Source organism: Oryctolagus cuniculus, chromosome 2, assembly GCF_964237555.1.
Source record: "Oryctolagus cuniculus chromosome 2, mOryCun1.1, whole genome shotgun sequence".
NCBI lineage: Eukaryota > Metazoa > Chordata > Mammalia > Lagomorpha > Leporidae > Oryctolagus > Oryctolagus cuniculus.
The window spans coordinates 160285438-160311961 of NC_091433.1; the positions used below are offsets into that span (position 1 = coordinate 160285438).

At 41.9% G+C, this 26524-nt stretch overlaps 1 protein-coding gene and 1 long non-coding RNA gene across 9 annotated transcripts in view; one reads left to right on the top strand and one right to left on the bottom strand.

Annotated features, from left to right (window-relative positions):
- The first annotated feature begins 254 nt into the window (after nucleotides 1-254).
- Nucleotides 255-23547, top strand: LOC138848639 (uncharacterized). Its single transcript, XR_011386671.1, has 2 exons — nucleotides 255-2442; nucleotides 4787-23547. It is a non-coding gene; the product is annotated as an uncharacterized lncRNA (long non-coding RNA).
- The window catches only part of EML4 (EMAP like 4), a 180354-nt gene continuing 156738 nt past the window's right edge, over nucleotides 2909-26524 (bottom strand). For all 8 annotated transcript variants that reach the window (XM_008254479.4, XM_008254478.4, XM_070069207.1 and 5 more), the window contains 6 exons: nucleotides 19009-19097; nucleotides 17650-17747; nucleotides 8975-9062; nucleotides 8464-8562; nucleotides 6265-6395; nucleotides 2909-5650 (listed from right to left, as the gene is read on the bottom strand). In XM_008254479.4, the coding sequence (XP_008252701.1) occupies nucleotides 5174-5650; nucleotides 6265-6395; nucleotides 8464-8562; nucleotides 8975-9062; nucleotides 17650-17747; nucleotides 19009-19097 (982 nt within the window). In that variant the 3' untranslated portion in view covers nucleotides 2909-5173. The remainder of the gene's footprint in view (nucleotides 5651-6264; nucleotides 6396-8463; nucleotides 8563-8974; nucleotides 9063-17649; nucleotides 17748-19008; nucleotides 19098-26524) is intronic.

Consider the following 26524-nt stretch of genomic DNA (forward strand, 5'->3'; position numbering starts at 1 on the left):
CCCCCCTATTTAAGATTTTATTTATTTCTTTGAGAGGTAGAGTTACAGAGGAGAGACAGGTCTTCTATCTGCTGGTTTGCTCCCCAAATGGCCACAACGGCTGGAGCTGGGCTGTTCTGAAGCCAGGAGCTTCTTCCAGGTCTCCCATGTGGGTGAAGGGGCCCAAGCACTTGGGCCATCTTCCATTGCTTTCCTGGACCATAGCAGAGAGCTGGATCAGAAGTGGAGCAGTTGGAGGCCGGCGCCGCGGCTCACTAGGCTAATGCTCCGCCTAGCGGCGCCGGCACACCGGGTTCTAGTCCCGGTCGGGGCGCCGGATTCTGTCCCGGTTGCCCCTCTTCCAGGCCAGCCCTCTGCTGTGGCCAGGGAGTGCAGTGGAGGATGGCCCAGGTGCTTGGGCCCTGCACCCCATGGGAGACCAGGAAAAGCACCTGGCTCCTGGCTCCTGCCATCGGATCAGCGCGGTGCGCCAGCCGTAGCGCGCCAGCCGCAGCGCGCCGGCCGCGGCGGCCATTGGAGGGTGAACCAACGGCAAAGGAAGACCTTTCTCTCTGTCTCTCTCTCTCACTGTCCACTCTGCCTGTCAAAGAAAAAAAAAAAAAAAAAAGAAGTGGAGCAGTTGGGACATGAACTGGTGCCCATATAGGGTGCCAGCGCCATAGGCAGAGGCATAGCCACTATGCCATAGTGCTGGTCCTGGCCTATGAGTTTCTGCTGAAAAGCCCGTTATTGGGATGCAAGTTGCCTTAAGTAAGTAAGACTTGTTGCTTTTCTCTTGTAGATATTAGAATTTTCCTTGTGCTGTACTTTTGAGAGGTTAACTATAATGTATCATGGTTTAGAATTTTTTTGGTCCTGTTTACTTGGAGTCCTATGGACCTCTTCTACTTGGATGTCTTTATTTCTAGACTGGGAAAGTTTTCAGATAGTATTTCTGTGAATAGATTTTCAGTGCTTTTAGCACTTTTTTCTCCTTTGGAGATACCCACATTCAAATATTTATTCAACTAATGGTCTCCCAAAGGTCTCAGAGGTTGTCTCCCTATGGTCTTCAAGTTCAGACATAGTTTTTGCTTCTGCTTTATCTAGTCTGTTGTTGAGGCTTTCATTTCTGTGTGTTTTAAGATTTATATATTTAAAGGTCTGTATTAGATCTCCTGTATGTTTGTTCACTCCCTAAATGGCCACAAGAAAGCCAGGAGCTTCTGGGTCTCCCACTTAGGTGTAGGGGCCGAAGCACTTGGGCCATCTTCTGCTTTTCCAGGCACATTAGTGGGGAGCTGGATTGGAAGTGGAGCAGCTAAAACCTGAACTGGCACTGTGGGATGTTACAGCTGCAGACAGTCGCTTTACCTGCTGTGCCACAGCGCCAGCCCCTCATCTGTTTCCTGTTTGCCTTCTTCAGGTTCTTCATTGCCGAGGTTTCTATTTGGTTCAAGATCGCTCTCCTTCTTTGCTGAATTTCTCATTGATCTCAATTGTTTTTTTTTTTTTTTAATTCCATAAACCACAGAAAGGTTTATTCTCTCATATCTTCCTGAGCATCCTTGTAATTATTCTTTTGATCTCTTCATCAGGCATCTCATAATTCTCCTTTTCTTTGAAGGTGGTTAATAAAGTATTATTATGTTCTTTTAGGGGTGTCATTTTCTTTTTCATGGTAAAAGGCTTTTTTTCTGAAGATGTGCCTTTAGCTATCAGTTTGAGGCTGTTTTGGCTTTAGTTCCAACTGGAGTGATGTTCAGTTCCAGCAGGGCTGTCTTGGTGTTGGCCTGGAGCTGCAGTTACTGAGGTGCAGGCCTGGGACACTAGGGGCATTGCCTGGGTCCTTGCAGTGGCATGGACAAGTGGATTCCCATGGCAGCAGCGGCCATTGGAGGGTGAACCAACGGCAAAGGAAGACCTTTCTCTCTGTCTCTCTCTCTCACTGTCCACTCTGCCTGTCAAAAAAAAAAAAAAAAAAAGTAGATTGTTTCCCCACAAAGATGAATTAGAGCCAATCTCAGCCATTCTCTTGTTCTGCAACACCCCCACCATGGCAGTCTTATTTTTATTTGTTTACTTATTTTAATTTGAAAGAGCCCAGGCACATTAGCAGAGAGCTGGATTAGCAGACTAGCTGCCGAGACTGGAACCGGCATCAGGTGGAAGCCCAGCCCATGACCCCATGCTGGCCCCAAGGCGGCTGTCTCGATCAGCTCCGACATACGTGCTGCTCAGCTTGCCTTCAAAACATGTTCCTGTCATTCCTGTCTTCATTTCAGTTCTAAGCTGGAAGCTGATTACTTCTAGAAGTTTTTAGGCTAATACAACATTTTGATGTGTTCAAATCTAATTCATCATTATTTCCCTGCAGGTGAGTTTGTTGTGTGTGGTGCCTGTCATCTGTCTTGTCTTGGAATCATGGCAAAGGAACTCTTATCCCAGGACAGCTTCTGACAGGTTAGTGCACACGAATGACCGGTGAGGTAACACAACTAGCAATGATGAAAAGCCCACCATCTGCACGACTGCAGAACCAGGGAATGTTCAGGATATTCTCAGCCTGTTAATCCTTCAGAAAGGAAAACCAGTAGCTGTCAGTTTTATGGTGTGGTCTGAGGTGGGGGACAGCAGGGACTGCCACAGCCCAGTGAGTTCAGGTGATACTCAGAGGCAGCTGGCAGGTAACCAGGTTCCCCCGGAGTGTCCAATGTTAAACATTAGAGAAAGGATAGGTGCAAAATAAATTGCAATCGAGCTGTTCCTCTATTAAATGAGTGCATAAATCCAAAATCATTTCCTCTCATGTTATGAGGTAGAGTTTACTGTTACCAGCATTATCTTACCCAGAGTAGCAATGAGCTGTTGTCTTTCGATAACTGGACACTTGGGGAAACTAGTGATATAAAAGTTAAAGACAAAGGAAACCTTTTGATTATTTTATTTTAATCTTCAAAATTTTCTGCCATGACACAGGAATGCATGATAGAAATGGCTCAACATCTTCACATGAAACACTTGGATTCATTTTCATTCACAAGTTTTTCTAAGAACCACTAAAATTTCATAGTCCCACCCACTTCCAACCATTATCACAGATTTAACTGACAATTAAACAGTAGTTACCAGCATTCGATAGCTGGAATGCTTTCTACGTATTAGTAGTGTCTTTTGAAACTACCACCCAAGAGTATCATGATTATGTATCTGATTGTCCATGGCAACCCAAAGGAGACTGATGTCCCAAAACAAACTCCCTGCTGACTGGGGAGAGCTGTATTCCCCAGCTACTTAAACAGATGCTCTTTCTTTGTATTTTCCTTGCAGGGAACAGCACGTGCTGACCTTGACTTTATCCTCACTGCTAATAGGTGGATATATGCCTGATATTTATTGTTTGGTGCTCTCTGTTAACTATGTACAGAACATACCGACAAAAACTGGGTTGCTTGGAAGCTGTATCTCTTTTGAAGAGAACTAGTTTGAGGTTTCTTTTTTGAACAGTTGTAAACAAAAGAAAAGAGATATACACAGACATATACCTAAACATATAAAGAGATTGACACTGAGTATTTTCAATGTGGTGCATATCTTCTTACTGAGATACACACAAACACAGGAAGTGTCTTCACTCGCCCCTTCACACATACCTACACCCTTCCACATAGCGTGTGAATATAAATGCTGTAAGTGTCCTTGGGAGTTCACTGGAGTTTTCATATTACCAAACGATGGTGAAATACCTGATATGTGTTACTCCTGAGAAGAAACTAGAAGGGAATGACAGTTCTGATGCACTTTGGAATGGCACAATCACGTAAACACTTGCATACTTAAGACTTCTGAATTCATCCAAAGTTTCTAAACATGATCCAACCAAAAAACAAAGTTATTAAAACAATGCAGCAAGTTTAAAAATAAAACAAAAAATTTTTGTAACCAGTATATAAACAAATATATAGGAAATGCATATTTGTCAGTAATTATTTTTAAAGTACGAAACAAGTACTTAGACATGGTTTTCTGGCAAAACATTAAAGAAAAAAAAAAACCCAACCTTGCAACACATAACACATGCATTGCTCAAAATAGCAGAAGATAGTCACATGACACTTGCCAAGGCTTACAAGCAACTGCACCAGAAGGAAATGACTATATAGCAAGTCTGTTAAGAATGCAATTTATAAAAATTACTGTGACTGTTATTCACACTTCTGTAAAAAAATTTGCAATTTGCTGAATATCTTACCCTTTAGTATAATTTGTATAAAAATTACAACTAAACAAATTTCAAGCACCAATTCAATCATTTAACTTCCTATATTTATATTTCTCCTATTATTAAGGGAACAAATTATGATGAAGGCTAAGTTAAAATTAGCCAGGTAATATTACAGTTTGGTTTTAAAGGCATGTGGTTTGTTTTTTTTTTTTTTTAAATCTTTTAAACATTTGAGAATGTTGAGGCCAGTGAGGGACTCCCTGGAGGAATCCGTCCTCTCTGTCAGTGGTTTAATATACAGTGAAAGCTCTCCAACAAACTGATGCTGTCTTAGTTCTAGGATAAAACAGATTCTCACCCAACAAATTAAGGGACTGATCCTCATGACTTGGAAAAGGCAGCACCTAGATAGTGGTCTAAGAAGCACACCTGGACATCTACTGGTAGTGTAAAGGAAACGGCATTATTCTAGAAGGCAACACCATTGTACTTGGCAATAGTCTATCAGAAAATTTTCATTAGACATCTGGAGTGGGAGAATATTTCACTAAGAGCGTTTTTTCCTTCTGGTTTCTGTATCAGGAAAAAAGAACGACAGCCTGAGCCAGCAGATGAGTGGCAGTGTTTGCGATGCCTCTGGTTGTTCTGAAGAACACAGGTTCCGATAACAAGAGGGTTGATTTTTAATCCATACAACTGCTGTTTCTGTTTCCAGTATTTACATGACACCGCTTACTACACAGCAATTTCTGAGACATAATGTTTCAGTCATCTCCTATTCCGTTTGGTTAATTATTAACACACACCAAATGAACCCTTAGATTGCATTTGAGAGACTGGAGATAAAGACTACTGAAGAAAACAGAGTGCATGGAAACCAAAATCTCGAATCATCACTGCCCATTCCTGTTACCAGCTTCATCACAGAGTTGCATGCAGCCGAAGAACAGCCGCCCTGAAGCCACGGCGTTAGGACAGGGCTGGAGAGTCCTGCTGGTCCTCGGGGAGAGGAGCTTCCCCCTGCTCCTCACTCACCTCAGTGGCTGGCTCTTCATCCAAGGGCTCACCGAGCTCTTCACTGCCCCCTTCACTCTGCTCCTCACTGGGCTCTTCACTGGGCTGCACCGTCTGTTCCAGGCTATTCTCCAGAGGTGTGGGAGAATTACTGCTTATTCTACTTTCCTCTTCAGCCGTCATGGGTAAGGGCTGGGGGGCGGGCAGCAGAGGAGAATGAGGCTGGATGGTACTTTCCGTAGAAGAGGGGGGGACTTTGGTTAGAGCGGTATCCACTGCAGTCTCGTTCTGAGGCAAAGGTAACTTTTCCACAAGTTTCCACTGAATGATGCTCATGTCTTTTCCACCAGTTGAAATCAGATGACTGTCATTATGAGTAAAACTGACGTTGGTGACATGGCTGCTGTGGGCACTGTACTTGTGACTAGGAGCCTATATGAGACAAACAGGAAAATTAAACCCATTCTTTACATACCTGCTTCCGGCAAACACATGACTAGGTAAGGGAGATAATTCATCAAGTCTGAGGAGTAAACCTAGGTAGTCATTTCCTTTCAACACTTAATATAGGAGAAACAAATTAAGTGGACATCTATACTTTCAAACTACTTGTTTAAAATAGTAACTGGAAGTCTGTCTTCTGGATGTCAAGTGGCATGCTCGTCAGAGCTTAGTAACTTCTTTTGAGAGGGCTTGGGAGAATTTACTAGTTTGGTAGAATTATAGGTGATTTAGGAAATAGTTTCATTATTCCTATAAATGCTGACTGTAAAAATGTTTTTAATATGTTTGGGATAAACTTAAAATTGCCCCTAAAATAAAGTCAACTGGGCAGAAGAAATGGAGTCAGGTAGCCCTAGCTGTCTGCTGCTTTGCAGGCTCCCGAGGAAGCTGGAACAGACCAGCCTGAACGCTCACTGATGGCCCCATTCTGCATACTGCACTGTCACCAAGAGGAATTAAGAACCCTAAAAAGTTTTTCTTGCCACCGACACAAAGTTATCCTTAAACAAAGGAATGACAACACTAGTTTCTACTGAGTTTACCTTTGCTTTGGAGCATGGATACTGAAACAGATGGACTTTGCAAAAGTCATCAGCGACAGCGATCACCTTTCTGTTGTGGGATCGCACCAGGGCATTGATGTCTGTTCCATCAGATCCTTCTGGCCAGACACCTTTGCGGTGGAAACATGGGAAAAATTAGCCTCAAGTAAGCACGAGTTTAGACTCTGACACCTTTCACCTGAGTTCAAATTCAAAGCTGCCAACACTTCCCGTGCAAATTTCTTAGCTAATCAACATTGTTCTTTACGGAAACGATGGCATTTTATTCAAAATTTAACAGAGTTGAACCCAAGTAACCTCAATACAGGAAACTTAAAAGATTCAATAATTATTTTAGTTTCTCCTCAGCAATAAACTCTTTAGTTGGAAGTATACAGATTTGAAAAATAAAGCAAGAAATCAAAGCCACTAAGTTCCAAGTGAACTCTACGTTCCCTTTCAGACAGGCGCCTCCAAGAAAACCTTAGAGATCTTACAGAAATGCATAGGCCATCCACTAGTCTAGCATGATATTTCATGGAATTTTCCTGGAAACATTACTTCTAAGACATATCAAATGTTACAAGTCAAAACACTTTAATTGATTTCTCTTCAAATGAGTGGAGATAGTGTCTCGTTAAAGCAACCAAGAAGTTACAGCAACAGGCCACTGCTTCAGATTCATCCAGACTAATGAAATTCTTTATGGCTGAGTCAGGATTATTTTGCTTTTAATTTCTTCTTATGCTTCTCCATCTTTTTTTTTCCCCTAAAGATTTATTTATTTTACTTTGAAAGAGTTACACAGAAAGAGGAGAGGCAGAGAGAGGGAGAGAAGTCTTCCATTGAATGATTCATTCCCCAGTTGGCTGCAATGGCTGGAGCTGCGCTGTTCCAAAGCCAGGAGCTAGGAGCTTCTTCCAGGTCTCCCACTTAGGTGCAGGAGCCCAAGGACTTGGGCCATAGCAGAGAGCTGGATTAGAAGTGGAGCAGCCAGGTCTTGAACTGGTGCCCATATGGGATGCCTGCGCTTCAGGCCAGGGTGTTAACCTGCTGCACCACAGTGCTGGTCCCTGCTTCTCCATCTTGACAGCAGGTATCTAGGACAAGATCGCCTACTGTGGATTAGCTTTTACATGCACACAGCATACAGGAATGTTCATAGTTAGCTCTGCCCTCCAGCCTAATCCTAATTTTCAGAAACCAAAAACAGTAATATTTGGGGGTATTAGCCTTAGGAATTGGTGCCATATACACAGCCAGTATTTCAATCACTGATTGTATATTTTTATACAAGGCTTTATTATTTTAACTTTCCTATTTGATCTTCTAACTCCCTTAGGAGGATACCTAAAGATCAGGAAAGGCTGAGGAAATTAAATCTGTCAGAGGACAGATTTCTAAAATGTCCAAAACATCAGATGAAGAGCAATCTCCAAATTTTATCTTTGAATAATCGCTAATTAAAATGTCTGTCTATAAATGATGCTGGGACAACTGGGACATCATCGGCAAAAGAGTAAGACCTGGAGAAAGTGGACCCTCAGTCAGCACTGCTGCTGGGGAGGCTGGGGGTGCAGCTGCTTTAGAAGCAGTGCAGCAATCCTTCAGAAAGTCATGGAGTTCCCGTATGACCCAGCGATCCTGCTCAAGAGAAGTGAAAGAAAGTATATTTGCAAAATAACTTGGATGTGGGGGCCTGCAGCACTGGCATCCCATATGGATGCTGGTTCAAGTCCTGGCTTCCCTACTTCCAATCCAGCTTCTTGCTAATGTGCCTGAGAAAATTAATAGTGATAACACTAAAGAAAATAAATAGGGGCCGAGTTGTGGCAAAGCAGGCTAAGCTGCTACCTGTGATGCTGGCATTCTGTATCAGAGTGCCAGTTTGAATCCTGGCTGCTCTGCTCCCAATCCAGTTCTCTGAAGTTGGCCCAAGTATTTGGGCCCCTGCCACCCACATAGGAGATCCAAGTGAAGTTCTAGGCTCCTGGCTTCAGCCTAGGCCAGCCCTGGCCATTTGGGGCAGTAAACCAGTAGATGGAAGATGTCTTTCTGTCACCAAGCCTTTCACATAAATAAAAGCAAATCTTTTTTTTAAAAAAATCAGACTTTCATTTATAAAGTCACACAAATTAGGATTATGTATCAAAATCTCACAAAGCACCTCTTCATGTCAGGTGTCATGCATGCTCTTACCAAAGACTTGAAAGCCTAGCACACAGGTGTACGTCGTCCAATCAATGTCCTTACAATCTGATCGGTTCCTGATTAGTTTGCAGCCGCCTGGAATGTCCCCTTAAATTTGGAAACGGGAAGTATAATCATAGTACTGTGTAACAAATGTATTTGAAAGTACATCTTGACTCAAACTAACCACATTCACTTTGATTTATAATATATACACTGACAAACATTAAGGCACATATAAACATTTTTTCCACGTGTTTAACAGGAATTTTTTTTTCCTTTGAAGCCCTATGTCCATCTATTATGCTTAAAACCATTCAGAGCAGCATCAACCCCACTAATTCCTATTACATGTGCCTTCAGTTCTACACAATTCAATTGATTACTTTCTTGAAGACAGGAACTACATTTGAAATTACTGCTTAGCTCAGAAGCCTGTCCGTTCTCTCTGCAATTCAAGCTCCATGCAGCCTGTTCGTCAGCATGCCTGACAGACATCTGTGTGATCACTGATACTCACAGTATAATATCTCATAATCTCCAGAGTTAGACATTATATTCTTGTTGTCTGGGGACCAGTCAAGGTGTGTGATGTAGCTGGAATGTCCCTAGAGAATGAAAGGGCAATTATCAGAATTTGGGGTTTTTAATGATGAATAATTTAAGTTAGCCAATACTGTTTCCTGAGTACCCATTTGTCACAATTCCTAAAGGCTAGGGAGCACTACTACAACCTCCAGAGCTGAACAGGGCCCACAGAAGGTCCTCAGATCTTATTCCACTTTACTGGGAGCCACAGATGCAGCGTAAGGAGAAGCTAGAGTTCCTGCAGTCTCTGGAACTGAGGGGATCTCATCACCATGACAACATGGAAGCAGCTGGAACTGAGGGGAATCCTGGCTTCTTCCGAGAGACACCAGAAGCAGACATGTACTTACTACTTGTGCCAGAAAGCATCTCTTCTAAGAAAGAACCTCAAAAATGTTTGAGGAAACTGCAGTAGTTATCACACTTTTGGATCCTCTGCCCGTCACTGGGGTCTCTATTAAAGTGACTCCGTTTTTGAGAAATATTGGCCACACGTTGTGCAGAGAGTGCAGTTTTCCTGGACTGCTTCTTGAGCGTCCTTGGCATACCTCAGAAGCCGAGGAGCATGGCACCCACACAGGAGTGTTCTTATAATGGAGGGCTCCTAAAAACTACAAATAATGTTCTGGAGGAGAAGTCACCCAACACTGCCCTCCTTCAGAACAGCTGTACCCAATATAATCACCTTACTCTTCAAAACATTACTTAAACAGGAAAACAGTGATCTTTCTCTGTTTATGTTGTACTAACATTGTGGGTACTAAAATGAGTTATTAAATGCTGAATTTTTTTGGCTTCATATGAGCATTTGATGATTTCCAGTGAACTACTTGAGAGAAATTACACAAATCTAATAATTCACCAAAATCAACACTTCATCTCCTGAGGGTAATCCAAAAAGCTCAGGAAAAACACAATTCAGAGATAAAATGAATTTGGTCAAAAACAACAACAAAAACCATAGTCCCCTAGCCCCCCCCCCACCCCAAATATACATTTCCATGAACTTCTTTGCATGTATCTTAGATGCATGGATTTCAAACCTTTTTTGCACTAAAATAAAATCTCGATTCCAGTATCTATGAAGTTTTTAAATTACTCTCGTACAGTATCACATATAAATCTCAGAGGGACCTCAAAGAGGAGGAAGCTTAGGAGGCACAGAAAGGTTATGCAACTTTTCTGAAATCACAAAGAATTGGTGGACCCAAGGTTCAAACTCAAGTCAGATGATCGTGGAGCAAATTAAACTCAGCATTTAAGCTTATCTTTTACTCATTTCTGGAACACTGAAGATGAGAACAAAATAATTTAAAAGTACTATTTTCAGAAAAAGTTTATAGGTAAATAAGGACCTTTTCTTCTTACATGCGAGCAACGCTGAGGTCAATAAGTACACTGTGTGGAAGCACTAAACCACTGGCACCAGCAGTCTTCAGATCTTTTTAGCTCATGTAAAATCCTACTTGGGAGGCCCAATTACATGAAACAAATCAGATCCATACTAGCCCAGATCAACCCTGCACCCAGGAAGGCTTTGCACAAAACAAGTTACAAAGATCTCTGAATCCAAAGCTGCTTTCTATACTTTTCCATAGCAGTGATTACAAAACGATGGTTTCTACAGTTAACAGGGGACACAGCCATGAATCTATGAACCCTACAGTTTATCATCTAACCACTTTTTCTAGTATTTACTAAACACCAAAAAAGATGGCAGATCATGAAATGCAGCAATTAGAAAAAAGGTCAGAGTTAAAATCTAAATTAGATGATGGAACTGAGAACCACAAATGCCACAGATTAGCTCAGGCAAGAATGGTGTGTGTGCTGGAGGGGACACTGCGTTCTGGCAAGTGCAGGGCAGACTGGTCCCAGAAGGGGTAATGAATGGCCACCATAGATCAAAGGGTACAAAGATGAATGCCTCCCACCCCTCTCCTCCCAGATCTCCCAGCCACCTGGAGTGGCAGTCTCATGAAGAGCCAACTATTTCCTGGGAGATCACTGGAGTTCCTTCAAAGCAATGGGTTAGGACCTGTTATGTGTAGTAAACAAACCTGCATCCTATGGCACAAGATAGCAAGTATGTAACATCTTCAGCACAAAGTACACTCTTTGCTCTTCTTAATTTAGCTGTCTGAGGCAGGCATGTGTAAGCACTATACTACATGAAGCAAATACTGAGCATTGCTCTGCCATCTGACTTTTTTTGTGCCTTTTGGTGGGTAGCTTAGGCTATCTGGAAATAAAAGGCAAACAGAGTACCCTTCCACCCATTTGTACTACTTCAAAATTAAGAAACTCCTTTAAGTGTCAGATTGTACTCTGAATTGTACAACTGTATTTGTACTATATTTTTGCTTTGTTTCTGAAATGATAAAGATTGTACAGCATTAAAATGAAATGCAAGGGTTAGAAATGAGAGGGAAAAGGAAAGTAACAGGGGATGTGAAAAAAGATTTAGCCTGAAGTGCTCTTGGCTAGGTTCTAGCATATGCTGAGGGGTTTGAAGGTTTGATCAGAGTCACATCAAAGTTTTAACTCAGTGTCTCACCTCTGGAGCCTAGTTTATTCATCTAGTTATATTGTAACTGGATTAATCAAGATTGGCTTGATCAGAGAGGTCAGAGCACAAAGCAGAGGACTGTAGTAGAGTTCCCCATTTTTCCTATTCAAAGGAGGAAGTAGACCATATAATGCTCTTTCCAGCCCTTTATATGCTAATAGTTTTAGGAAGCTAAATGTGACTATTATAGTCCTTTGGAGAGCAGAAAACATTTCAAAAGAACATTCTTTAGGATTACATAACAAATCTCTAGCTTTAAAGTTTATACAGTTTTTTTAAACACTGAATTTCAAGCAGGTAAGGATAAACTTCAGAAAGACTACAAAAGATACTGGGGTCAGTAAAAAATAGAAATAAATTTCAATAAATGGAAAAGCAAAGTTCTTTATGGAAACTACAGTGGATGTTCCCCAGGAACTTCTGAGAGTTAAATTTTGGAGTTAACAATTTAAAGCAGAAAGAGGTAAGAAGTCAGTCATAATGGCTTGAGGTCAGCGAGCAAATAAAGGATCAGAGGCAAATGTGGGAGTGCCCACCAGTGTCCAGGATAGAGGGATCAGAAGCAAGATTAGTGCTGGCAACAGCTATCACTACATGGTGGACACATGCACTGGACATGCTCACCTGATTATACTCAGGTCTCCTTTTCTCTAAAGGGAGGTGGAATGCACTGGCTACAGGATGCTCAGGTCCTGTCCCCTGAGATTCCTATATCTTACTTTCAAGAAATAAATTAGCGATCTGATTATCAGTTGATTTACTGAGGTTTGCTTAGAGAGAGAAAACTTGGTTGGCCAGAGGAAACCAGGATTTAGTGTTGTTACCAGTTAAGTTCTTACTTTAAATTGATACTCTATTTTTAATCTTTGAAAATTAAAAAAAATTTTTTTTATTTATTTATTTGGAAGGCATAATTAGAGAGAATCTTTCCATCTGCTGGTTCACTCTTCAAATGGCTACAGCAGCCAAGGCTGGGCCAGACAGAAGCCCGGAGGGAAGCGCTTTATCTGGGTCTCTCATGTGGTTGGCAGGGGCCTAAGTCCTTGGGCCATCTTCCACTGCTTTCCCAGGTGTATTAGCAGGGAGCTGGATCAGAAGTGGAGCAGCCAGGACTCAAACCAGCACCCATATGGGAGGCAGGCAGCAGCTTAACCCATTATTAACCCACTGACCCCTAAATTGGTATTTTATAAACCAGCTTTGGAGAACTTAGTTGACATAAGTCCGTGTATCTAAGATGGATCATCTTGTTTCTTAGCTTATGAGGTTGAAGGTAAGGCCCTAGCCTGTAATGATGTAATTTATTAGAGAACCGTGCCTCACCTGCTGCTCTGCAACCTTGGGCACCCACCGGCTTCTCAACTGACATGTCTTCAGAAGGTGGTACCATGATGAGGGACGGACTCCAAACATTTGTAACTGGTTATAATTCACTAGAGGGATATTTCATAAGGTTCTAAACCCAGCATGCTTCTTTGGTTACAATGATCACTTAAATGTTGACTAGTAATAGGAAAATTATTGGAAATAACATTTATATTTGGAATTTTGAGAGCAGTTCTAGTTGCATGTTTCAGAAAGACCTAACCTTTATTATAATCTACAATTTTAAGATAATAGAATTAAGACTCAGAGAAGTTAATTAACTTGCCTAAAAGTTGCAAACTAGTAAGCAGCAGAGCCAACATTAGCCCAGTTTTGTATGTCCTATATAATAGCAGACAATAGATAAAAGCAGTTAAAAGGAGACTATAAGACCAGTTGGTGGAAGCAGACAGCAAGGAGAAGTGACAGCTGGAAGCAAAGCACAAAACAAGATAATTAGAAAAGCAGAGTAGTTGAGCCTTTCATTATAGCCTCAAACAGCACTATAAACTTTAATAGTTCCTAAGGGTATCTTGAAATATTACTTTTGTACACTCCAAGGATAAAAGCTGCCTAATTAGAATAGGACAAGCCTCATGCAATTTCTCAACACTCCCAAGGTCATTCTGATTATCCATTGTCACCCTTTGCTCTATTTCTTTTCTGGACCAGTTAAATGTATCACAACAGCACAGTACAATACACATACTGAAAAATCTGAGATGTTACCCTACATTGGAAAGTTTGCTCTACTAAGACTTAAGACAACTGTGCTCAAGTCTTGGATCTGCTACTATGTCAAGATGCAACCAATGATAAGTTATTAATCTTCTCTGAAAACAATCTCTTCATCTGTAAAATGAGGGTTCAGTTAATTTAAGTGCTACAGTGCTATCTGCAAAATTTTATGATTCCACAGATTAACTGATATACTCTATTTATCGAGATGTGGACTTCTAAAAATTATTTAGTTGAGAGATAGAGAGCTCAGCTTATCTGCTGGCTCACTCTTCAAATGTCCATAATGGCTGGGACCAGCCAGAGCCAAAGCGGAGAGCCAGGAACTTAATCCAGGTGTCTTTTGTAGTAACAGGGATCCAGCTTTTGAGCCATTATTCTGAGTCCCAGAGTCTGTCCGGGTAGGAAGTTTGAGCCAAGAATCCAACGCAGGCACACCAGTGAGGTAGATGGGTGCCTTAACCACTAGACTGAAAGCCCAACCTTAAACATGGACTGTTTTAAAAGGTCAAGGTTGAAAAATTAGAAAAATTTGGAGCCTATTAGGGTAAACTTGAATAATCAAAATTCCTTATATTGGATCATTTCATTTTTGGGGGGGGGGGGTAGATGTGACATTTCATTTGATTTGCACACTATTTCATATAAAAATATTAAGTTGATAAAATTTTTTAAAAAGATTTATTTATTTAAAAGGCAGAGCAATAAGGGAGCAGGGGTGGGGGAATACAGAAATATCTTACATCTACTGGTTCACTCCCCCAAATGGCTGTAACAGCCAGGTCTGGGTCAGGCCAAAGCCAGGAACCAGGAATTCCTTCCTAGACCCTACATGGGTGGCAGAGGCCAAGTTCTTGGTCTGTTATCTGCTACCTCTCCAGGCACATTAGCAGGAAGCAGGATCAGATGTGGAACAGCAAGTACTTGTATCAGTGCTCTGACAGGGCATAGCAAGCAGTGGTTTTATCCACTAAGCCACAATGCTGGCCCCTAAGTTGATCACTTGATTAAAAGGTGGATTTGAACAAAATAATGGATAAGGACTCATAATTATTGTCAAGTCAAATAACATTCTGGGTAAATTCTACAATTTATTTGTGTTTCTTGAGCTTATAAATGGACTGGTTTTAGCATGTAGTACAAGTATATAAAAAACAGATAAACAAGTCTTTCTTCCTCAAATAATAAATGGCCTGGTTTTGCTTCTACATATTGGGCATCCCTCATCTGGAATGCTCCAAATTCAAAACTTTTTGAGCACTGGCATAACACCCAAAGTGGGAAATTCTGCACTTGACCTCAAGTGCCAAGTCACACCCAAAATATATAAGCAGTAAAAATTACCTTACAGCCTCATACACATGAATTTCATGTTTAGTCTTAGATTTTTTTCCTCCCAAAGCTATCTCATTATATATATGTAAATATTCTAAAATCTGAAAAACAAATCCAAAATCTGAAACACTTCTGGTTCCAAGTATTTCAGATAACGGATACTCAGCCTGTACAGAGTAAGCAAAATAAGTATCAGACCCATATTGAAGTTTACTTTCATTATAAGATGTATGTGTGTATATATGTATATGTACATATATACATACATATGTGTGTATGTGTGTGTGTATATATATATATATTTAGTTTTATTTATTTGAAAGACAGAGTTACAAAGAGAGAGAGAGCCAGAGAGAGAGAGAAAGGTCTTCCATTCCACTGGTTCACTCCCCAAATGACCACAATGGCCAGAGCTGAGCTGATCCGAAGCCAGGAGTCAGGAGCTTCTTCCAGGTCTCCTACATGGGTGCAGGGGCCCAAGCACTTGGGCCATCTTCTACTGCTTTCCCAGGCCATAGCAGAGAGCTGGATTGGAAGAAGAGCAGCTGGGACTCGAACCCACACCCATATGGGATGCCAGCTCTGCAGGCTGGGGCTTTAACCCACTGCACCACAGCGCCGGCCCCTATAAGATGTATATTTTAAAAAAACAAATTATTTTATTTATTTATCCTAAAATAACCACTTTATCATAAAGATGGCTAAAGGATCTGTGCCATTAATTCATGATTTGATAATCCTAAATTAATTTCCTAAGTTTCATAACAAACTACCTCACTTTTTATAAAAATCGTAGTTAACACTGAATACTCAATGCCAGGCTCTATCCTGAACACTTCATACACATGAACTTCTGACGTTAGCCTGTAGTGGTGCACAGTCTTATCCACAGACTGTGTTCTCAACATGATGCTGTATATTGCCTACCTTCTCATTCTTCTCTTGCTACACTGCGTACCTTTCTCATCCTACTTCTTGGGGACCAAGGAACGTATCCTGCACACACTCTCAGTGCCTAGACCATTTCTTTAGTTAGCAAAGGACCTGCCACATAGTCAATACGCAGTACACCTACAGAATTTAATACAATCTCCACCCTGTTATGACACAATAATCAAGTTAGGAGAGGGAAACAAATGACAGGAAAATGCTGTTGTCTACTGTCTTAAATACAGACATCTCCAAATTATTTTATTTTAGTGGCAGAGAGGACACTGCAGAGTGTGGGGGATGGACAGAAACATGGGATATTGAGATTAAAAATGAAATATCTTTTCTGACTTCATCTGTAAAATGTTATTCTAAGAGCTTCTTATAAATATAGTTTTAGGAAATGAACTTAAAAGTCGTCAGAGAGAGACAGATATTAAACTCCCATCAAAAGGAAACATCTTGAGGGTGGGTGTTTTGCACCATGGTTAAGAAGCTCTTTGGAATGCTTGTGTCCCATTTCAGAGTGCCTAGATCCAAGTCCTGGCTCTACTACAATTACAGCTTCCTGCTAATTTGTATCCTAGGAGACAGCAGGTAATCACTCAAGTAGCTGGGTTCCTACCACTCATGTGGGAGATATTAACTGAGTTCCTGACTCCTGGCCTCAGTCTGGCCCGGTCTTGGCTGTTGTGGGGATTTTGGACATCAATCAGTGAATAAAAGATCTCTACTCTTTCAAATAAAATGAAAATAAATAAGTATTTTTAAAGGAAGACTTATCTTGGCCAGTGCCGTGGCTCACTAGGCTAATCCTCCGCCTGCTGCGCCGGTACCCAGGGTTCTAGTCCCGGCTGGGGTGCCGGTTCTGTCCCGGTTGCTCCTCTTCCAGTCCAACTCTCTGCTGTGGCCTGGGAGTGCAGTGGAGGACAGCCCAAGTGCTTGGGTCCTGCACCCGCATGGGAGACCAGAAGGAAGCACCTGGCTCCTGGCTTTGGATTGGCGCAGTGCGCCGGCTGTAGTGGCCACTTGGGGGGTGAACCAACGGAAGGAAGACCTTTCTCTCTGTCTCTCTCTCTCACTGTCTAACTCTGCCTGTCAAAAAAAAAAAAAAAAAAAAAAAAAAAAAAGAGCGAGAGAGACTTATCTCTAGAGTGCACAGGGAACTACAATGTTCTGTTCTCAAATAATCTGCTCTTTTCAAAAACAGGGATTAGGGGCTGGTGCTGTGGCATAGCGGGTAAAGCTGCTGCCTACAGTGCTGGCATCCCATATGGGTGCTAGTTCGAGTCCCAGATGCTCCACTTCTGATCCAGCTCTGTGATGGGCTGGGAAAGCAGTAGAAGATGGCTCAAGTCCTTGGGTCCCTGCACCTGTGTGGGAGACCCAGAAGACGTTCCTGTCTCCTGGCTTTTTATCGGCCCAGCTCTGGCTGTTGCAGCCATTTGGGGAGTAAACCAGTGGATGGAAGACCTCTCTCTCTCTCTGCCTCTCTGTAAACTCTATCTTTCAAATAAATAAATAAATCTTAAAAACAAAACAGAGATTAAAGTTTGAAGTACCCAACAACAGAAAACAACAGATACAACAACATAAACATTTAGTTCTCTTTCAATCCAAGTAAAATTTCCCTATAATTTTGAACTTAATTTTATTTTACTATTACTTACAGTGCACTTTCCATATCTGCTATATTTTCTTCCATTTTCTGAGACTACATAGAGGTAAATAAAGTTGTCATGAGATCCTACAGCCAGGAAGGTGCCATCTGGAATTAAACAGGAAAAAGTGCTGATTAAAGAAATGGCACTGACAGACTTGTTTACTGTTACTTCACTGAACCTATACTGAACACTATTTAACAGATGTTATTAAATATCACCAATTTAAGGGTCATTCTGCAGTATCACTAAGCACATTTGAAAGACAAATGGTCTTCCCTAGCCTGATCCCTTCTTGGAGATGCTCACATCCCTTGGACTCTACACTCACTTCCTTCTAGTGAGTGGAAGTACAGACAAATTCTTAGAGCTGGCTGAGGAGATCTGCTTCGGTTAGCTAGCACCTGTGATCCCCCAGTACAGGGTAGGTTCTCTTGAAAAGGAACCATCTTCTTTTCTTTCATGGTCTCCTCCATTTTACCTACCATTGTACTTAAGCACGTAGCAAATTTCAAGAGTCCATTTTATCTTCGGATTTTACTGTTTCTGTTAGCAGTGATCACTGGCTACTACAGAAAAACTTTCAGCTTCAAGGTGATTCTTGGTTTATAGCTTGAAGCATATATTTTTTCCTTCCTTGTTCAATTCACAGGAAATTTTCTGTGCTTCTTTTGAAACAACTGAGAATCAAAAAGCTCCTTTGGACTCCATGGTGATGGAACAATTTTGGGATGTATTTTCAAATATAAAACATGTTAGTCTAACTCCAGAGAGAGGAACAGTGTGAACCAAAGCCCCATTAATAACAGGAGAATGTAACTGGAATATTATTATGGAAACATAATTAACATTTTGAATCAAGTACAAAGAATTATTTCATGGCTAAACAAATCTGTCAAACTCTTATGATAAATTGCTGAGTATTTTATCTAATTAACAAGTATATCATTACTACATAACCAGTAACACTGTAACTAGATTCTAAAGAACTTGGAGGGCCTGTAATACTTAATTTGAATATTACTAGAATTTTTTTAAACTCATATACATAAGTTACTAAGAAGAGGTAACATTCAGCCCAACAAATACTCAAAATACTAAGTCTGTGTAGCACAATACTGCTTTCAATTGCAAATGAAGTTGCAATAGTTTATTCTAAATTTATGTCATGATTTAGAATGTTGTTTAACTTTATGCAGATCTTTGACAGTTTCCAGTAGCAGGATTAATCTGATATTGGGGAAAACATATTCAATTCTTAACAACTCTAGAGAGCAGAGAGAATAAGGTGTCAGCTTTATTGAAGCAAAGTCAGCAATTTTGTGAGGTGCTGTGAATGCAAAAGAGGGGTGGGGTAAATCTGCCTACCTACTGAGTATCGCATCACAGAGAGCTGCTCATTTCCATCTGTGTGGATAGAAACTAGATCTCTGGTTTCTGCATCCAGAACAAACCACCTGTTAAGTAAACACAAAAATTTTCTTCAGATAAGAGTATTTGTAGAAAAAATGGTTGCTGACCATTTTTTTTTCTTTTTATGAAATTTCATTAATAGCCCTTAAATGACATGTTTACCTCTTCTAGTAAAGGAGGAATTTGGTTTGCAAAATGTTGCTAGATATAATATAAACAAGCTTCTAAGGGCCTAGGCTGTTCTCATTCCTAGTTAGGTATTTACTGAATGCCAACTGTGCCCCTTTGTTTAAATTTTAGAAAATAAGATGTCAGGGTCACTGTTCTTAAAGATTACTAGGTTACAGTTGGGGAAAAGGAAATGAGCCAATTCAAAGAGAAAAATGAATGCTAGCAGACATAGGAAAACCTTTAGGAATGATGTAGATACAGTTTGAAGTGGACATTGAGGGAAAGTACAGGCAATTCAGGCAGGAGGAATAATAGCTATGTAGCTAGGGAGGTGGGAAGGACAACAGAGAGAATGGAGGAGGATGAGAAAAGCAGTGAGCCACTCATTTGGTGTGATATCAAAGGGACCAGCAGGGGGCACTCTGCTTCCTCAATATCTTCAACACTGGCATATGGAAGCTCTAAAATTGACAGTTTTTCTTTCTTTACATTTTTTGTTTCATATATTCTCTGAAAGGCAGAGAGACAGAGATGGAGCTCTCCCTTCCAATGGTTCACTTTCCGAGTGCTTTCAACAGCTGGGGTCAGGCCAGGCCCAGGCCAGGAGCCAGGAAGGAACTCAATCTAAATCTTCCAACTTGAGTTACCATTATTGCATCCCAGGGTGTGCATTAGCAGGAAGCTAGAATCAAAAGTGATGCTGGGATTCAAATTCAAGCACTCCAACAAGGGATGCAGGTATCCCAAGCAGTGCCTTAAGGGCTATACTAAATTTGTGTCCGTCTCATAACAATTTTTCCTCGTTCACATTTATAGGGTAAGTAAAAGACAATGACATAAATCTAACTATGTAATGAATGATTATTGCTGGACCTTTTTCTAAGAGCACTTGAAAGAAGGAATAGGTGTTTTGGAAGAGCAGATATAAATCAAAGATGGGCAATATGGATAGACAAAGTTGGGTAAGTGAGAAGAAGGTAGGTAATAACATGCATAGTGGATTGGAAGAGTTTAGAGCTGAGCACTGCCTGAATCAGAGTACCCCACTAACTTTTTTTTTTTGACAGGCAGAGTTAGACAGTGGGAGAGACAGAGAAAGGTCTTCCTTTTTCTGTTGGTCACCCTCCAAGTGGCTGCTATGGCCGGTGCGCTGCGCCGATCCGAAGCCAAGAGCCAGGTGCTTCCTCCCGGTCTCCCATGCGGGTGCACGGCGCAAGCACTTGGGCCCATCCTTCACTGCACTCCCGGGCCACAGTAGAGAGCTGGACTGGCAGAGGAGCAACCGGGATAGAACCCGGCGCCCCAACCGGGACTAGAACCTCGGGTGCCAGCGCCACAGGCGGAGGGTTAGCCTAGTGAGCCACAGAGCCGGCCCCCACTAACATTTGTAAAGTGCATAAATAAGTAAATTTAAAATAATTTTTGAACAGGACAAAAGCCAAGTTTTGGCAAGAGGTACATAATATTCAACAGTACAGTATGCAGGAAGATAGTCAAGGGGGAAACAGCAGGATGAAACTAGGAAATAAAATCATGCCTCATCTCATAGTGCATAGGATAACAAGTATGCAGTTTTATTTTTAATTATTCAGATAGGAGAAATAAATGTACAGAGAAAAAGGCCTGAAAGAATTAAATAAAAAACTTAATGATGTTGCTTAACATGCCTTAGTATGTTCAAGGCAGAAGATGAGACTTTAAGACCCCAACTCTACTTGTTAATGAAATTTGTCTGTAAAAAACCACATTGACTAATTAATTTCAGTAATTTCTAAGCTATGAGCTAAAAATTTCTAGGTAGCTAACAATTCTAGGCAGCTAACAAATTCTGTTATTTACTCAGGTAAGAAATTACATGTGAAATATCCAAGTTTAAAGGCCAATCAGGGGGCCAGTGCTGTGGCATAGTGGGTAAAGCTGCTGCCTACAGTGCTGGCATTCCATATGGGCGCCAGTTCAAGTCCTGGCTGCTCCACTTCTGATCCAGCTCTCTGCTGTGGCCTGACAAAGCAGTAGAAGACAGCCCAAGTCCTTGGGCCCCTGCACCAGCTTAGGAGACCCGGAGAAGCTCCTGGCTCCCAGCCTTGGATCAGTGCAGCTCCAGCAGTTGTGGATGTAGGACCTCTCTCTCTCTCTCTCTCTGCCTCTCCTTCTCTCTATATATAACTCTTTCAAATAAATAAATAAATCTTAAAAAAAAAAAAGGCTAATCAGCAGGACACTGGTGCTCTGAAGCCACATGCTACATGTACATTTATCACCTCAATTACAATAGGTGTCTAAAAACCTGCTTCCTTGCAATTGGACAGTACAACAAAGTATAGGTTTTTGGGGCCGATGCCGTAGAGCAGTAGGTTAAGGCCCCAGCCTGCAGTGCCTGCATCCCATATACCCTGGTTCTAGTCCTGGCTGCTCCTCTTCCAATCCAGCTCTCTGCTGTGGCCTGGGAAGGCAGTAGAAGATGGCCCAACTCCTTGGGCCCTTGCACCCATGTGGGAGACCCGGATGAAACTCCTGGCTCCTGGCTTTGGATCAGCTCAGCTTTGGCCGCTGTGGTCATTTGGAGAGTGAACCAGTGGAATGGAAGACCTCTCTCTCTCTCTGGCTCTACCCCGCTCAGTAGCTCTGTCCTCCAGATAAATAGAATAATTCTTTAAAAACAAAAACAAAACAAAACAAAAACAAAAAACAAAGTATAGGTTTTAGGGCCAGTGCTGTGGCACAGTGGGTTAGAGCACTGGCCTGCAGTGCCAGTGTCCCATATGGGTGCTGGTTTGCATCCCGACTGCTCTACTTTCCATCCAGCTCTCTGCTGTGGCCTGGGAAAGCAGTGGTAGATGGCCCAAGTCCTTGGGCCTCTGCGCCTGCATGGGAGACCCAGAAGAGGCTCCTGGCTTTGGATCAGTTTAGCTCTGGCCGTTGTGGTCATTTGGAGAGTGAACCGGAGAATGGAGACCCCTCTCTCTCTCTGGCTCTACCTCTTGCTGTAACTCTTTCAAGTAAATAAAATCTTTTTTTTTTTTTTAAGTACAGGTTTCTTCTGAGAATATAATTTATTAATCAATGTTTATGATTACACTATGAAACTCCTCTGGGCCAAGAAATGCCAGAGCTAATGCCAACTGAACGGCCTTTTCAGAGAAAGGAACAAAGTGACATTCCATCTTAGATCAAACACACTTTTTTTTTTTTTTTTTTTGACAGGAAGAGTGGACAGCGAGAGAGAGAGAGACAGAAAGGTCTTCCTTTGCCGTTGGTTCACCCTCCAATGGCCACCACGGCCGGCGCGCTGCGGCCGGCGCACCGTGCTGGTCCGATGGCAGGAGCCAGGTGCTTATCCTGGTCTCCCATGGGGTGCAGGGCCCAAGCACTTGGGCCATCCTCCACTGCACTCCCGGGCCACAGCAGAGAGCTGGCCTGGAAGAGGGGCAACCGGGACAGAATCCGGCGCCCCCACCGGGACTAGAACCCGGTGTGCCGGCGCCGCAAGGTGGAGGGTTAGCCTAGTGAGCCGCGGCGCTGGCCAGATCAAACACACTTCTAAGAACAGGAGATACAGAGCTGCTCCATATCAGGTTCCACATTTTTAATGAGCTTTTGTAAACTTTAATAAACCCCTCTTAATGCACTTAAAATAAATTTATCCATTTTTATTTTGGACAAGATCTAAGTAGGTTTAATTTTCCTAGGAAAACAGCATGCTGTCTCATCTTTCTGGAAATTCCCTTAGAAAGCAAAAAAAGTATTGATTGGTATAACATATGTAGGAACCTAAAACCCTTAGTCATTTACTGGTTATAAACAGTAGTTATCAAAAGAGGAAAAAAACCTTGCCTGCTTTTTTGTTTCTGGAATTACATGACCAGAAATTACTTCTAGGGGCTGGTGTTGTGGCACAGTGGGTTAAGTAGCAGCCTGTGATGTTAGCATCCTTTTTGGAGGTGCTGGTTCAAGTCACAGCTGCTCTGTTTCTGATCCAACTCCCAGCTAATGCTCCTGGGAAAGCAGCAGCAGATGGCCCAAGCACTTGGATGGGGTTCCAGGCTTTTGGTATTGGCTTGGCCCAACCTCAGCTGTGGCCATTTAGGGAGTGAACCAGTAAATGGAAGATATCTCTGTCTCGCTCTTTTGTTACTCCGCCTTTTAGTTAAATCATTTTTTTTTAAAAGGATTTCATTAAAAATGAAATTACTTTTGGCAAATATTTTTAGTAATTTAATAGGTGTTATTAAAAATGTACAACTTCCATATGTATTTCCAGCAAGAATTTTAGAGGTTCCTTTTTTTTTCAAGACTTATTTATTTGGAAGGTAGAGTTACAGAGAGGGGGAAGAGGCAGGCAGAGAAAGAGATGGAGAACGAAAGAGAGAGAGATATCTTCCATCCACTGGTTCACTCCTCAAATGGCCAGGCCAAACCAGGAGCCTGGAGCTTTATCCAGGTCTCCCATATGGATACCGGGGCCCATGTACTTGGGCCATCTTTTGCTGCTTTCCGAAGCACATTAGCAGGAAGCTAGATTGGAAGTGGAGCAGCTGAGACTCAAACAGGCACCCATGTGGGATGCTGGTACTACTGGTGGCAGCTTAACCCTGTATGTCACAACGCTGGCCCCTGGAACTCCTATCCTCCCTGTTGCACGAATTGCACTTTCTATGAATTTTACTTTCAGAAAAGAGTTTTGAGCTCCAGACCTCTGTCCCTAACAAGTCCTTTAGGAAAAGAGGATCTTATAAAAACAAGTAAAGAAACATATAAGTTCTTATTGAGTTTAGTTTATTTTAGTCCAGAGTATTCAAGTTAGAACTAAGCTTTTGCTTTACGACAAACTGGAATCATTATGGAGCTCTGTGGCCTTGAGGGTAAAGCTACTGCCTGCAATGCCAGCAGCAAATACGGGTGCTGGTTGGAGTCTCAGCTGCACCTCTTGCAACTGAGTTCTCTGCTATGCCCTGGGAAAGCAGTGGAAAATGGCCCAAGTCCTCGGGCCCCTGCACCTCCTGGGAGACCTCTGGAAGAAGCTCCTGGCTCCTGGCTTCAGATCAGCCAAGCTCTGGCTGTGGCGGCCATTTGGGGAGTAAACCAGCAGATAGAAGACTTTTTTTGCCTCTCTGTAACTCCGTCTTTCAAATAAATAAATCTTTAAAAATATAAGGATAGGGCTGGCACTGTGGCGCAGTAGGTTAATGCCCTGGCCTGAAGCACTGGCATCCCATATAGATGCCAGTTCGAGTCCTGGCTGCTCCTCTTCAAATCCAGCTCCTTGCTATGGCCTGCAAAAGGAATGGACAGTGCAGCTCTGGCCACTGCAGCCGACTGGGGATGAACATTGGATGGAAGACCGACCTTTCTTCCTTCCTTCCTTCCTCCCTTCCTCCCTCCCTCCCTCCCTCTGTGTAACTCTTTCAAATAAATAAATAAATATTTAAAAAAAATAATGAATTTAACTGCTCAATAGCAGAGATAGGCAATCTTGGGCCATATATTTAAACTAACCTGACTTGCGAGCTAAGTCCCAAAACAAAGTACCATAATTTGTCCTGATGACTTTTTAAATACATACTGTATTGATTTTCTTTGTGGCAAAAAAGAATCATAAAATTTTAGAGCTGAGATGTGACTTAAAATCTCTAAATGAGTATCTTTCCATGTTAATCACAAAAATAATCCATTAGAATTTAAAGTGTGCCCTCAGGCTGGTAGGTTTATAACTCCACACTCCCTCCCCACTTCTTTATGACCTTCTACTTACAAAAATAGGAATGTGGTTTTTACAATTCAGAAAGACATTAAGTCAAAACCAGAAAAGAAGAGCCCAATTCAAGCTTCTTATAAGAACCCTGACATCCTGTGATGTCAAAACACCTATTCAGTCATCTACTAGTTAGTACAGAACCAGGAAGAGAGCTTTTGCCCTTGTGCTTTTCTCTTATGTCGCACCAAGGAAGGGTATGATCCTATGGAAAGTACACCCACTCCCTGACCCTTTTTCTTTGAGATACACCAACATTTAGGAATCCAGAGAAGAGAGGAGGTCAGCAAAGGAGACAGGAGTTTATAATCTAACTGGGGAGACAGAACAAATTAATAAGGAAGAAAATAGCTCCAAATAACATGGGTAATAAGGCTAACACAGTTTCAGAGTAGGGAGTAATCACTGTGGATTATGGGTGGGCCAGGATTTTATCACATCGAATGTGGCAGGGTTAAGTAGGATATACAAAGGCAGACAGGAGAAGGTAAGAAGTGACAACAAGGGCAGGGATGTACATGAAGGACAAGCTGGAGTGGTAAAGGAAAGGTTTTTAATGGGCTTTGCTAAAGGCCAGCCTAACAAGTTCCAGTGTCAGGAAGTTTTTAGTGATATTCTAGTCCAGTCACCATGGTATACTCAGAACCTTCAGCATTTTGTTAATCCATTTCTCCTGCATCATACAAACTCCTTACTCTTCCTGGCCTCTTTAGCAACCAAATCCTCCTTCAAGGCCAGGCCCATCCACACCTCCTCTGTGAAGCCTTGTCTGGTCACTCAGACTAACAATAATTTCTTCTGCTCTCCAAACAGTGATGCATCGTTATTCAATTAACACTAAAATATTACTCGAGATATTGTTTATCTTTTTATGTAGTATCTACATAGGTTGTGGCCGGTGCCGCAGTTCACTTGGCTAATCCTCCGCCTGTGGCACCGGCACCCCAGGTTTTAGTCCCGGTTGGGGCACCGGATTCTGTCCCGGTTGCTCCTCTTCCAGTCCAGCTCTCTACTGTGGCCCGGGAGTGCAGTGGAGGATGGCCCATGTGCTTGGGTCCTGTACCCTCATGGGAGACCAGGAAGAAGCACCTGGCTCCTGGCTTCGGAACGGCACAGCATGCCAGCCATAGCAGCCATTTAGGGGGTGAACCAGTGGAAGGAAGACCTTTCTCTCTGTCTAACTCTGCCTGTCAAAAAAAAAAAAAAAAAAAAAGGTTGTAATCTACTAATAGAGACTATTTCTTTATCTAGTACAGTGCTTTCCAACTTGCAGGTGCTCAATAAACATCTGAAGACTGACTCAGAATTGGAGTTTCAGTAAGACAGACCCAGGGAAGTTCATGGTATGAAGTTTAAGCATACTATAATACTAGGTACCCTAGAAAATGAGCCTTGGAGTACCTATGGGTTGTGTTAAACAATACCACAGAAAAATCATTCTTCTGATTAGCTTTCTAAGTTTTAGTCATGCTAAGGAGTCTGACATTTCCCTTTTGAACAGAAGGAGATTTCTTAGGCTGAGAACTTTGAGAGTCAAATTTTAGTTGT